Here is a 14368-nt window from a genome sequence, read left to right as displayed (position 1 = left end):
AACGTGAGAACACCACCAACGTTGTCTACCTCATACGCTGCAGGAAAGGATGTCCCGAAGCGTGGTACATTGGCGAGACCAAGCAGACGCTGCGACAACGAATGTACGGACATCGCACGACAATCACCAGGCAGGAATGTTCCCTTCCAGTCGGGTTTCCTCCGGGTGCTCCGGCTTCCTCCCGCAAGTCCCAAAAGAAGTGCTGTTATGTGAATTGGACATTCTGAATTCTCTCAGTGTACCCAAACAGGCACCGGAATGTGGTGACTAGGAGATTTTCACAGTAACTTCATTGAAGTGTTAATGTTAGCCTACTTGTGACACTAATAAAGACTATTATTATTCTATGCTCGGTTCAAGCAAGAAACCATCAAACTGCAGTCGACTGCCCCCAGCAGCCCCGGACACATGCATACCCACCGTCACAGCTTCCAAAGTCAGGTCGGCTTTCTTGAAAGTGAACCCTCGGAAAGCAACTGGTCCTGACCGGGTCCCTGGTTGTGCACTCAGATCCTGCACGGACCAGCTGGCAGAGGTGTTCGCAGACATCTTCAACCTCTCCCTACTCCATTCCGAGGTCCCCATCTGCTTCAAGAAGGTCACCATCATACCAGTGCCAAAGGAGAACCAGGCAACGTGCCTCAATGATTACCGTCCGATGACCTTGACATCAATCGTAATGAAGTGCTTCGGGAGGTTGGCCATGAGACACATCAACTCCATACTCCCAGAATGCTCAGATCCACTGCAATTCACATACCACCACAACCTGTCCACAGCAGACGCCATCTCCCTGGCCCTACACTCATCCCTAGAGCATCTCGACAACAAAAACTCCTACGTCAGACTCCTATTCATTGACTACAGCTCCGCCTTCAACACCATAATCCCAGTAAAGCTCATATACAAACTCCAAAACCTAAAACTTGGCTCCTCCCTCTGCAACTGGATCCTCAACTTCCTGATCCATAGACCACAATTAGTAAGAATAAACAACAACACCTCCTCCACAATAGTCCTCAATACAATAGCCCCCGACTGTACTCCCGATACACACACCACTGTGTGGCAAAATTTGGTTCGCACTCCGTCTACAGGTTTGCTGATAACACAATCGTAGTGGGTCGGATCGCAAACAACGATGAGTCAGAGTATAAGAGGGAGATAGAGAACCCAGTGGTGACAACAATCTCTCCCTCAACGTCAGCACAACTAAGGAGCTGGTCATTGACTTCAGGAAGTGAACTATCGTACACACCCCTGTCAGCATCAACGGGGCCAAGGTGGAGATGGTTGACAGCATCAAATTCCTAGGTGTGCACATCTCCAAAAATCTGTCTGATCCACGTCGACGCTACGATGAAGAAAGCACAACAGTGCCGATACGTCCTCAGGAAACTAAGGAAATTCGGCATGTCCACATTGACTCTTAGCAATTTTTACACATGCACCATAGAAAGCATCCTATCAGGCTGCATCACAGCCTGGAATGGCAACTGCTTGGCCCAGGACTGCAGGAACCTTCAGAGAGTCGTGAACACCGCCCAGTCCATCACACGAACCCGCCTCCCATCCATTCACTCCACCTACACCTAAATTTAACAGCTGAAAAACCACTTATCCAAATACAAATTTTTGATCCAAACTATTTATTTGGAACTCAAACTCACCATTAGCTCTCGTCACGAATGCATTAACCCTTTAATCTTTCACCTCTTAGCCCTCACAGACAACCTGTCTCCAGAAACCTCCCCCCATTTAATTAATCCTGGACACACACACACAGCTTTACCTATAGAGAATACCAACATAATCCCAATAATCATAACAAATTTATCTCTCATCGCATATTGAACTATTTTACTAGAATGTTAAATTGGCTCTCATTTGCACACTAATTAATCAATCAAGCCTCCATTTCAATCTAAACTATAAAGTAAAATAACATTAAAGTTAAATGGGTGAAGCAAGCTAGAATCACTGTGATTCATGTGTCTGAACCAATTTAAACACATTTGTAGTCTGACTGGACAAAAGACATCGCCCAGATAACCTCAGTATCAATTCAGATCAATAGCTGCAAAGAATACAAATATAACTTCATGGGAAAGTGACATTTCAAAGTGAAGAGTTAGCTAAAACTCTGCTTAAAGACTGAAACATTTGAAATAATCTTTCCGGTAGGGAAGTCGAGATCTCAGTGAGACACATTCCAAATGCAGTTGGAAAGGTCTGTTATTCAGATAGTCAATTTACTTCCCACTACCCCTCCCAATGGATATACACAGCTCTGGATCATGCACATCTTGTAAGTATTATAACACACACATGGACAGGATAAAAACAGGCAAATAAACAATGAAAGTTTTGTCCTGTTGACTAATAAAGATTGATATCTTACCTGGGCTGTGCTAACATATGGCTATGGCTGTTGTCCGATCGGAAATCCCTATTCCTCTCTCTCTCCTCCCTATCCCTTTACACAGATCTCACAATCACCAACTGACTCACAAGAGTTAAGTGTGTAGCTCAGATATCAGAAAACATCAGTGGGAGTGATCAAGTTCCCTAACTCTTTTAGTAAAGCCCAACAGTTTCACACAATGAAAAAAAAGGAATTCTCTGCTCAAGGTGGTCAATTTGTCATGTTATGGTGGATCAACAGATAGGAACCTTCTGCTCAATTGTCAGTGTCCACGGGAGAGTCCAAATTATCAATATTAGCAGCAGGCTATCAACCCATGAACACCTAGTGGCTGGTTCCAGACTGCTGACTATCCTCTACCAGACATACACATTAACGTTACAGCTGGTGTCATATATCATTGTTGATCTACTGTATGAGCTCACACTATGGTGCATACTGTCTCTAAACCCAAGTGAAGCCAGTGGTACATCCAGCGTCCTTTTTTCGGGTCCCAGTCAAGGATTGAACCTGGGGGCTCCTTGGGCCTGAAAACAGAGTACCTCACCAGGCAGTGCATCAACTCACTCAACTTGTTTTCTGCAAACAAGCGCAAGTCGAGTTTTGAGATGGTTATCAACTCCCAGGAGGTGGATTCGAACCGGAGTCACTTTCTCCAGTACAGACCAAGACTGCTGACCTCCCCGTGATGCTGCCTGCTCCACATCACCATCGTCATTCCATCACTTTCTCTGCAGCTAGCTGCTACACTACGGACAGCGCCCGCTACACTACGGACAGCGCCCGCTACACTACAGACAGCGCCCGCTACACTACGGACAGCACCCGCTACACTACAGACAGCACCCGCTACACTACAGACAGCACCCGCTACACTACAGACAGCACCCGCTACACTACAGACAGCACCCGCTACACTACAGACAGCACCCGCTACATGTTCACTCCATCTAGTTATCTTTATTCCTCCTTGCAGCATAACAGTTTCATTTTTTTTACCTTATTTTCCCCACTGCTGTCCGTCTCCGATACTTGATAGGTCAAATCAGTCTCCTCAAACCCTGTGGCACTCATCCTCTGATCCATGGTGGGATCGGAACGTGGCGGCGAATCAGGGGAATTTAAACATGTCTGGATCAACGCTTTCCCAGTCTCACTGGTGATCATAGGCTGCAGTTTCCTTGTGGCAAAGGTGTACACATGTCCTGTCTCACTAGCCACCAGGAGAAGTACCTGAGTACCCGTCAGTGTGGAGAGCTCGTAGGCCTGTATATTAAAACAAAGGAATGGTTTATTATTCAATAACAGCATAGGTCTCAAATGCTGGAAAATCCACTCCAGCAGAAGGCTATATAACACAATATGGTAACAGTAATACACAACCACACTGAGAACACAATATAAAGGGTATGGAGTGTATTGAGCAAGAACCAACATTGTCTTATTAAAGGGAAACCATGTTTGACAAATGCTTTCAGAGTTTTTTGAGGACGTAACTGGCAAGGTAGATAATGGGGAACCAGTAGATGTAGTATACTTGGATTTTCAGAAGGCATTTGATAAGGTGCAACACAAAAGGTTAATACACAAGAAGATGACATGTGTTGGGGTTTGTATATTGGTATGGATTGGTTAATGGACAGAAAGTCAAGATTCGGGATAAACTGGGTGCTTTCAAGTCGGCAGGCTATGATCAGTAGGTCCCTCAGCTATTTACAATCTATATTAATGACTGAAACATTAAATTTGATCACACAAAACTAGGTGGGAATGCAAGCTGCAAGGACACAAAGAGGATGCAAAGAGACGTAGACAGGTTGAGATGACAAGGTGGCAGGTGGAATATGATGTGAGACGGTTTGAAGTTCATCTCCCGAGTTCCCAAAAGGCACAAGAGTGTGAAATAATACTCCCCACTTGCCTGGATGAGTGCAGCTTAAACAACACTCAAGAAGTTCAATACCAGGGGCCGGGGCTGAAAGCATTAGCAACAGTGCCGCTTCCGATAGCTCCGGGGAAATACTCAGGGAGCCCGGTAATAATAGCTTCATTGAAAATCTGGAGGCAGTTTCGTCAACACTTCGGGTTGGGGGGCAGGATCAAGGGAAATGCCGATTCGGGGGAACCACAGATTTGAGCCAGGGAGGTGGGATGGAAGTTTTCGGAAATGGGAAGAGAAGGGGATTAAGACGCTAAAAGATTTGTTTCTTCGGGGTCGGTTTGCAGGATTGAGGGAGCTGGAAGCGAAGTATGGGCTGGAGCAGGGAGAAGTGTTTAGATACATGCAGGTTCGGGATTTTGCCAGGAAGGAGATACAGAGCTTCCCGGAAGAACCGGCCTCGACATTGCTGGAGGAGGTGCTGACGACAAGGGGACTGGAGAAGGGGGTCGTGTCAGCGGTTTACGGAGCTATTTTGGAAGAGGATCAAAGTTAAGTGGGAGGAAGAGTTGGGAGAGGATATGGAGGAGGGGTTCTGGTGTGAGGTGCTCCGGAGAGTGAATGCCTCCACCTCGTGCGCGAGGTTGGGGCTGATACAGCTGAAGGTGGTATATAGAGCGCACTTCACGAGGGCGAGGATGAGCCGATTTTTGAAGGAGTAGAAGATGTGTTTGAGAGTTGCGGGGGGGGCCCCCGCTAACCACGTTCATATGTTTTGATCCTGTCCAAAGCATTCCCGTACCAGCCTCCCCGAACAGGCGCCGGAATGTGGTGACTAGGGGCTTTTCACAGTAACTTCATTGAAGCCTACTCGTGACAATAAGCGACTTTCATTTCATTTCAAAGCCAGGGGAGTACTGGAAGGAGGTTTTTAGGGTAATTTCCAAGGTGGTGCCCGTGAAACTGGACCCGGGTCCCTGGGAGGATATATTCGGGGTGTCGGACCAGCCAGGGTTGGAAACGGGTGCGGAGGCAGATATCATACCCTTCGCCTCATTGATCGCCCGAAGGCGGATCCTGCTGAGATGGAGAGCAGCCACTCCACCCAGTGCCCTGGCGTGGTGGGGGGGACCTGTTGGAATACTTGACCCTTGAGAAGGTTAAGTTCGAACTGAGGAGAAGCTCGGAGGGGTTCTACAAGTCATGGGCACTATTTATTATGCACTTTCAAGAACTGGATAACATCGAACATTAGTTGGGGGGGGATGGATGGGAGAGGGGGGCTGTGTATATTAAGAATGACTATGGGTGATCCCTGATTCCTTTTTGTCATTTGTTTATGTAAACATGCGGGCTGATGTTTGGGGTTTGCTGGGAGGATGGGATCGTTGTTATTGATATGGGGATTGACATATCTGTTGCTGATTATTGTTTATGGTTGGTGGGTGTAAATTCAGGAGAAAATGTGAAAAAGGAGAATAAAAATACTTTTTTTTTAAAAAAGAAGTTCAACACCATCCAGGACAAAGAAGCCCACTTTATTGGTAGCCCATCCACAAACATCCAGAACCTCCACCAGCGATAGGCAGTGTGTAGCATCTACAAGATGTACTGCAGTAACTCACCAAAACACCACCTTCCAAACCCATGAACACTATCCTCTGCCAGGACAAGAGCACAGGTATATTGGAAAACCACCACCTGGAGGCTCCCCTTGAACTCCCTCACCATCCTGACTTGGAAATATATCGCCGCTCCTTCACTATCACTTGTTCAAAATCCTGCAACTCCCTCCCTAACAGCACGGTGGGTGTACCTACACCACATTGACAGCAGCGGTTCAAGAAGGCAGCTCACCGCCCCCGTCTCAAGGGCAATAAGGGATGGGAAATAAATGCTGGCTTATAGTCAGTTACGCCCATATCCCATGGACGAATATATTTTTTAACGTTGTTTACTTTGGTGAAAAAGGTGCAAAACCTCTAAATGTTGATGTTTAGTGAGACTTAGGTGCACTCGTGCAAGTAACACAAGTTAGCTTGCAGGCACAGCAAGGAATTAGGAATGCGTCTTACATGTTGGTCTTTATCGTGAGGGACTGTAGTACAAAAATAAGGAAGTCTCGATGGCATAGTCAGGGAGTGAGGGGAACACGCTGCTGTGTCTCTATATGGTGACAGTATTGGTGCAGATAATGCGGGGACTGCTGGGTTTATATATGGTGACTCTGTTATGAGAGGGACTTGCTGCATTTCTATATGGTTACAGTCTTTCTTCTTCTTCAGCGATCACCCGCTAATGAGTATGATTGTTCACCCAATAAGCTGTGTCATTGGTCTACGGTTCTGTGGGTCCTTACATAGTTGATGAGCCCCATCCGAGAGCTTTATTTATCTGCTGATTTGGCAGATGTTTCCAGGAGGTGGGATCAGTCCTTGGGACTCCATATCACTGGTATTCCTTTCGCAGGCTCCTTTTCCGGACTTCCTCTTGCTTTTGGGTATTCTTGAAGAATTTGGTCCCTTCGATCAGGAGGTTCCTCCAGATGGGTCTCTTCTGAATAAGGGTCTCCCAGGCATGGGCATCTATGTTGCATTTCTGGAGGTATGCCTTCAGGCTGTCTCGGAAGCGCTTCCTTTGCCCTCCCCTAGTTCGGTGCAGGCGAAGAACTTTTGCTTTGGCAAATTGGAAATCTGGCTTCCTAAGTACGTGGTTGATGATCATGGCCTCCAGTCCAATGATGTGCAGGTTAGGTGGATTGGCCACGCTAAATTGCCCTTAGTGTCCAAAAAGGTTAGATGGAGTTACTGGGTTACGGGGATAGGGTGGAGGTGTAGGCTTAAGTGGGGTGCTTGTTCCAAGGGTCGGTGCAGACTCGATGGTTCAAATGGCCTCCTTCTGCACTGTCAATTCCATGATTCTATGCTGGTGCTCTTTGCTCCTTCAAGGCCATGCCTGTCCTTCCAGCTGATATGGAGAATCCATCTCAGGCAGCATTGTGGATGCCTCTCCAGGGCCTTGAGGTGGTGCCTGTATGTAGTCCAGGTTTCTGAGCCGTATAGAAGAGTTGGGAGGATGACTGCCTTGTACACGAGGATCTAAGTATCAATAAAGATGTTGCGATCAAGGCTCTCATGCTTAAGACATCCGAAGTCGTAGCTCATGGAGTGAATATGATGTTGTATCTCCACGTCGATGTCAGCCTTAGATTATAGTTCGTCCCCAGGTAAGAGAAGTATTCCACATGTGGGTGTGTTTGTCTGTTATCTTGGAGGGGGAGACCGAATCTTGCCTTGGGGCGGGTTGGTAAAGGACTGGAGTCTTCTTCAGGTTGAGGCTGAGACCCATTCTTTGGTTTGCTTCCATGAAGGTGTCAGGCACAGCTTGGAGATTCGCTTCTGAGAGAGTGCAGATGGCGACATCATCCGCACACCCTGGTCCTCAAGCGGTGTCAATGTCGCTCCGATCATCCTGCAGACAATGTCCGTTCACTGGGAAGCTTGCTCTTGACAAGGTGAAGGATGGTAGCGATAAAGATGGAGGAAAGGGTGGAGGCGATGTCACATCCCTGCTTGACTCCAGTCTTGACCGCAAAGTTTCAGCCTTATTTCTGTCGGTGAGGACTGTCGCCGACACTTTGTAGCGGAGGAGTCGGAGGAAGTTGATGAATTTCATGGACAGCTGGCCTTTGACAGGATCTCCCATGGCACTTCCCGATTGACTGAGTCAAAAGCCTTGGTCAGATCGATGAAGGCCATGCAAAATAGTTGATTTGGCTCCTGGCATTGCTCTTGATCAACTTCATGTCCGTTGTTCCACGGTTTGGTCGGAAGCCACACTGGTTTTCCGGGAGGATTTCTTTAGAGACTGGGAGAAGACAGCAAAGTGAGGCTTCGGGTGATGATCTTCCTGGAGATGGAAAGTAGGGAGGTTCTGCTTTGTCTCATTTCCTGGGGTCGGCAGGGATTTCTTTTCAATCCCAGATTTTCAGGCACTGCTGACGGGGGTGACAGGTGATCTCTTCTCCAAGTTAGAACATCTCCAGTGGGATCCCATTCACTCCTACGGCTTTTTCGTTCTTCCATGGATTCAATGGGCGTCTTCGACTTCATCCATGCTTGGTGGGAATCCAAGATCATCTTTGATGTGGAGTTGGGGGATTTCCTCAAACATGCCCTCATCTGTGATTGCACCATGGTTTGGTGAAGTGAGTTTCATGAGTTCTTTGAAGTGTTCTCTCCATCAAAGGCCAATGTTTTCTCTGTCACTCAAAAAAGGTTCCATTCTTTTCGGTGGCGATTTTTACATCCAAGAGAGAAGGACTTTTTTTTCTCTCGTGTCAATCAGGTCTACCCTCGGATAAAAGCAAATTACTACAGATGCTGGAATCTGAAACCGAAAGAGAAAATGCTGCAAATTCTCAGCAGGTCTGGCAGTATCTGCCGGGAGAGAGAAGAGCTGACGTTTCAGATCCACAAGACTCTTTGTCAAAGTTCGAAGAAACACAAGTTTTAGTGAGGAGCTGAAGGAAAATAGTATTGCACAGGAATGGTTTTGGAGAAATTAATGGGATTGAACAGAGAACATAGAACAGTACAGCACAGAACAGGCCCTTCGGCCCTCGATGTTGTGCCGAGCCTTGTCCGAAACCAAGCTATCCCACTCTCTGTCATTCTGGTGTGCTCCATGTGCCTATCCAATAACCGCTTGAAAGTTGCTAAAGTGTCCGCCTCCACTATCACAGCAGGCAATCCATGCCACACCCTAACCACTCTCTGAGTAAAGAACCTACCTCGGACATCCCTCCTGTATCTCCCACCCTGAACCTTAGTTATTCCCCCTTGTAACAGCTACATGCACCCGAGGAGATAGTCTCTGAACGTCCACTTCTCTATCGATCCCCCTCATCATCTTGTAAACCTCTATTAAGTCGCCTCTCATCCTCCTCCGCTCCAAAGAGAAAAGCCCTAGCTCTCTCAACCTTTCCTCATAAGACCGATCCTCCAAACCAGGCAGCATCCTGGTAAATCTCCTTTGCACCCTTCCCAATGCTTTCACATCCTTCCTATAGTGAGGTGACCAGAACTGCACACAATACTCCAAATGTGGTCTCACCAGGGTAATGTACAGTTGCAGCATAACCCCACGGCACTTAAACTCAAGCCCCCTGTTAATAAACGCTAACACACTATAGGCCTTCTTCACGGCTCTATCCACTAGAGTGGCAACCTTCAGAGATCTGTGGACATGAACCCCAAGATCTCTCTGTTCCTCCACATTCCTCAGAACCCTGCCGTTGACCCTGTAATCCGCATTCAAATTTTTCCTACCAAAATGAATCACCTCGCACTTATCAGGGTTAAACTCCATCTGCCATTTTTCGGCCCAGCTCTGCATCCTATCAATGTCTCTTTGCAGCCTTCAACAGCCCTCCACCTCATCCACTACTCCACCAATCTTGGTGTCATCAGCAAATTTACTGACCCACCCTTCAGCCCCCTCCTCCAAGTCATTGATAAAAATCACAAATAGCAGAGGACCTAGCACTGATCCCTGTGGTACACCGCTGGTAACTAGTCTCCAGTCTGAAAATTTTCCATCCACCACCACCTTCTATGTGATAGCCAGTTACTTATCCAATTGGCCAAATTTCCCTCTATCCCACACCTCCTTACTTTCTTGATGAGCCGACCATGGGGAACCTTACCAAACGCCTTACTAAAATCCATGTATACAATATCAACTGCTCTACCTTCATCTACACACTTAGTTACCTCCTCAAAGAATTCAATCAAATTTGTGAGGCAAGATTCCCTTCACAAATCCGTGCTGACTATTCTGGATTAAGCTACATCTTTCCAAATGGTCATAAATCCTATTCTTCAGGATCTTTTCCATTAACTTACCGACCACAGAAGTAAGACTAACTGGCCTATAATTACCAGGGTCATTCCTATTCCCTTTCTTGAACAGAGGAACAACATTCGCCACTCTCCAGTCCTCTGGCACTATCCCCGTGTACAGTGAGGACCCAAAAATAAAAGCCAAAGGTTCTGCAATCTCATCCCATGCCTCCCAAAGAATCCTAGGATATATCCCATTTGGCCCAGGGGACTTGTCGACCCTAAGGTTTTTCAAAATTGAGAATACATCCTTCCTCAGAACATCTACCTCCTCCAGCCTACCCGCCTATATCACACTCTCATCCTCAAGAACATGGCCCCTCTCCTTGGTTAACACTGAAGAAAAATATTCATTCAACACGACTGGCAAATCTCCAGGGCCTGATAATCTGCATCTCAGAGCACTTAAGGAAGTGGCCCTTAAGGGCTATGGAGAGAGAGCGGGTAAATGGAGTTGAAATCAGCCATGATTGAATGGCGGAGTGGACTCGATGGGCCGAATGGCCTTACTTCCGCTCCTATGTCTTATGGCCCTAGAAATAGTATATCTATCGGTGGTCATTTTCCAAAATCCTTTGGACTCTGGAATGGTTCCTACTGATTAAGGGTAGCGGATGTAACCCCGCTATTCAAAAAGTGGGGTCGAGAGAAAACAGGGAACAGTAGATCAGTGAGCCTAACATTGGTAGGAGAGAAGTGGCGAGAGTCCATTGTCAAGGATTTCATAGCACAGCATTTGGAAAGCAGTGGTGTAATCAGACAAAGTCAGCGTGGATTTACGAAAGGAGAAGCGTATTCGACGAATCTACAAGAATTTTTTGAAGATTTAACTAGTCGAGTTGACGAGGGAGAACCAGTGGATATGGTTTATTTAATCTTTCAGGAGATTTTTGACAAGGTCTCACATGGTCTCTGGGGCTGGTTTAGCACAGGGCTAAATAGCTGGCTTTTAACACAGACCAGGGCAGGCCAGCAGCGAGGGGTTCAATTCCCGTACCAGCCTCACCGAACAGGCAGCAGAATGTGGCGACTAGGGGCTTTTCACAGTAACTTCATTTGAAACCTACTTGCGACAATAAGCGATTTTCATTTCATTTTTCACGTAGCAGATTAATATGTAAAGTTTAAGCACATGGGATTATAGGATCATGAGATGGGCAAAAAGCTGGTCAGCAGGCGGGAAGCAAAAAATTGGAATAAATGGGTCTTTTTCTGATTGGCAGGCAGTGACTAGTGGGGTACCGCAGGGATCTGTGCTAGAACCCTAACTGTTCACGTTATATATTAATGACTTGGACAACGGAACTAAATGTATTATCTCCAAATTTGCAGATGATACAAAGTTGGGTGGGAGGGTGAGCTGTGAGGAGGATGCAGAGATGCTTCAGCGGGATTTGGACAGGCTGAGTGAGTGGGTATATGCATGGCAGATTCAGTATAATGTGGATAAATGTGAGGTTATCCGCTTCGGTAGAAAGATGGGAAGGCAGATTATTTGAATGGGTATAAATTGAAAGGCGGATACTCAGCGAGATCTTGGTGCCCCCGTGCAACAGTTGCTGAAAGTAAGCACGCAGGTATAGCAGGCAGTAATAATAATAATCTTTATTGTCACATGTAGGCTTACATTAACACTGCAATGGAGTTACTGTGAAAAGCCCCTAGTCACCACATTCCAGCACCTGTCCGGGTACACAGAGGGAGAATTCTGAATATCCAAATTACCTAACAGCACGTCTTTCAGGACTTGAGAGGGGAAACCGGAACACCCGGAGGAAACCCACGCAGACACCACCCAAGCCGTGAATCGAACCTGGGACCACTGTGCTACCGTGCCGCCCAGAAGGCAAATGGTTATGATGGCCTTCGCAACAAGAGGATTTGATTATAGGAATAAGGATGTTTTACTGAAATTGTACAGGACATTGGTGAGCCAACACCTGGAGTAGTGTGTGCAGTTTTGGTGTCCTTATCTGAGGAAGGATGTTCTTGCTATGGAGGGAGTCCAGTGAAGGTTTACAAGGCTGATTCCTGGGATGGTATGAGGAGAGACTAAGACGGTTAAGATAATATGCACTGAGTTTAGAAGACTGAGAGGGAGTCTCATAGAAACTTACAAAATTCTAACAGTATTCAGTGTCTGCGAAAGTTTCCTCCGGGTGCTCCGGATTCCTTCCACAAGTCCGGAAGACGTGCTAGTTAGGTGTTTGACATTCTGAATTCTCCGTGTACCCGAACAGGGAGCGGAATGTGGCAACGAGAAGCTTTTCACAGTAACTTCATTGCAGTGTTAATGTAAGCCTACTTGTGACACTAATAAAGATTGTTATTAGACAGTGGGTATGGAGAACGCCTGCTGTGTTTCTATATGGCGATAGTATCGATATAGACAGTGGGTATGGGGAACACACTACTGTGTTTCTATATGGTGACTGTATCGATATAGACAGTGGGTATGGGGAACACACTGCTGTGTTTCTATATGGTGACAGCATTGATATAGACAGTGGGTGAGGGGAACACGCTGCTGTGTTTCTATATGGTGACAGTACTGACATAGACAGTGGGTGTGGGGAACACATTGCTGTGCTTCTATACGGTGACAGCATTGATATAGACAGTGGGTGAGGAACACGCTGCTGTGTTTCTATATGGTGATAGTATTGATATAGACAGTGGGTGTGGGGAACACACTGCTGTGTTTCTATATGGTGACAGCATTGATATAGACAGTGGGTGTGGGGAACACACTGCTGTGTTTCTATATAGCGACAGTATGGATATAGACAGTGGGTATGGGGAACATGCTGCAGTGTTTCTACATGGTGACAGTATTGATTAAGACAGTGAGGGGAACACGCTGCTGTGTTTCTATATGGTGACAGTATTGATATAGACAGTGGGTGTGGGGAACACGCTGCTATGTTTCTATATGTTGACAGCATTGATACAGACAGTGGGTGTGGGGAACATGCTGCTGTGTTTCTATATGGTGACAGCATTGATACAGACAGTGGGTGTGGGGAACATGCTGCTGTGTTTCTATATGGTGACAGCATTGATATAGACAGTGGGTGTGGGGAACACACTGCTGTGTTTCTATATAGCGACAGTATGGATAGAGACAGTGGGTATGGGGAACATGCTGCAGTGTTTCTATATGGTGACAGTATTGACATAGTCAGTGGGTGTGGGGAACATGCTGCTATGTTTCTATTTAGCGACAGTATGGATAGACAGTGGGTGTGGGGAACACGCTGCTGTGTTTCTATATGTTGACAGCATTGATACAGACAGTGGGTGTGGGGAACATGCTGCTGTGTTTCTATATGGTGACAGCATTGATATAGACAGTGGGTATGGGGAAAACGTTGCTGTGTTTCTATATGGTGACAGCATTGATATAGACAGTGGGCGAGGGGAACACGCTGCTGTGTTTCTATATGGTGACAGTATGGATATAGACAGTGGGTATGGGGAACATACTGCTGTGTTTCTATATAGAACATAGAACATAGAACAATACAGCGCAGTACAGGCCCTTCGGCCCACGATGTTGCACCGAAACAAAAGCCATCTAACCTACACTATACCATTATCATCCATATGTTTATCCAATAAACTTTTAAATGCCCTCAATGTTGGCGAGTTCACTACTGTAGCAGGTAGGGCATTCCACGGCCTCACTACTCTTTGCGTAAAGAACCTACCTCTGACCTCTGTCTATTACCCCTCAGTTTAAAGTTATGTCCCCTCGTGCCAGCCATTTCCATCCGCGGGAGAAGGCTCTCACTGTCCACCCTATCCAACCCCCTAATCATTTTGTATGCCTCTATTAAGTCTCCTCTTAACCTTCTTCTCTCCAACGAAAACAACCTCAAGTCCATCAGCCTTTCCTCATAAGATTTTCCCTCCATACCAGGCAACATCCTGGTAAATCTCCTCTGCACCCGCTCCAAAGCCTCCACGTCCTTCCTATAATGCGGTGACCAGAACTGTACGCAATACTCCAAATGCGGCCGTACCAGAGTTCTGTACATCTGCAACATGACCTCCTGACTCCGGAACTCAATCCCTCTACCAATAAAGGCCAACACTCCATAGGCCTTCTTCACCACCCTATCAACCTGGGTGGCAACTTTCAGGGATCTATGTACATGG

At 46.6% G+C, this 14368-nt stretch overlaps 1 protein-coding gene across 1 annotated transcript in view; it reads right to left on the bottom strand.

The window, feature by feature from the left end:
* Positions 1 to 14368, bottom strand: part of LOC140411507 (serum response factor-like) — a 272442-nt gene that overhangs the window by 230221 nt on the left and 27853 nt on the right. The window contains exon 2 of the mRNA XM_072500592.1: positions 3425 to 3691. Within this exon, the coding sequence (XP_072356693.1) occupies positions 3425 to 3691 (267 nt within the window). The remainder of the gene's footprint in view (positions 1 to 3424; positions 3692 to 14368) is intronic.

This window comes from Scyliorhinus torazame, chromosome 4, assembly GCF_047496885.1.
Source record: "Scyliorhinus torazame isolate Kashiwa2021f chromosome 4, sScyTor2.1, whole genome shotgun sequence".
Lineage (NCBI taxonomy): Eukaryota > Metazoa > Chordata > Chondrichthyes > Carcharhiniformes > Scyliorhinidae > Scyliorhinus > Scyliorhinus torazame.
Note: the sequence above shows the minus strand (reverse complement) of the source record. Positions and strands in the feature narration are given on the sequence as shown.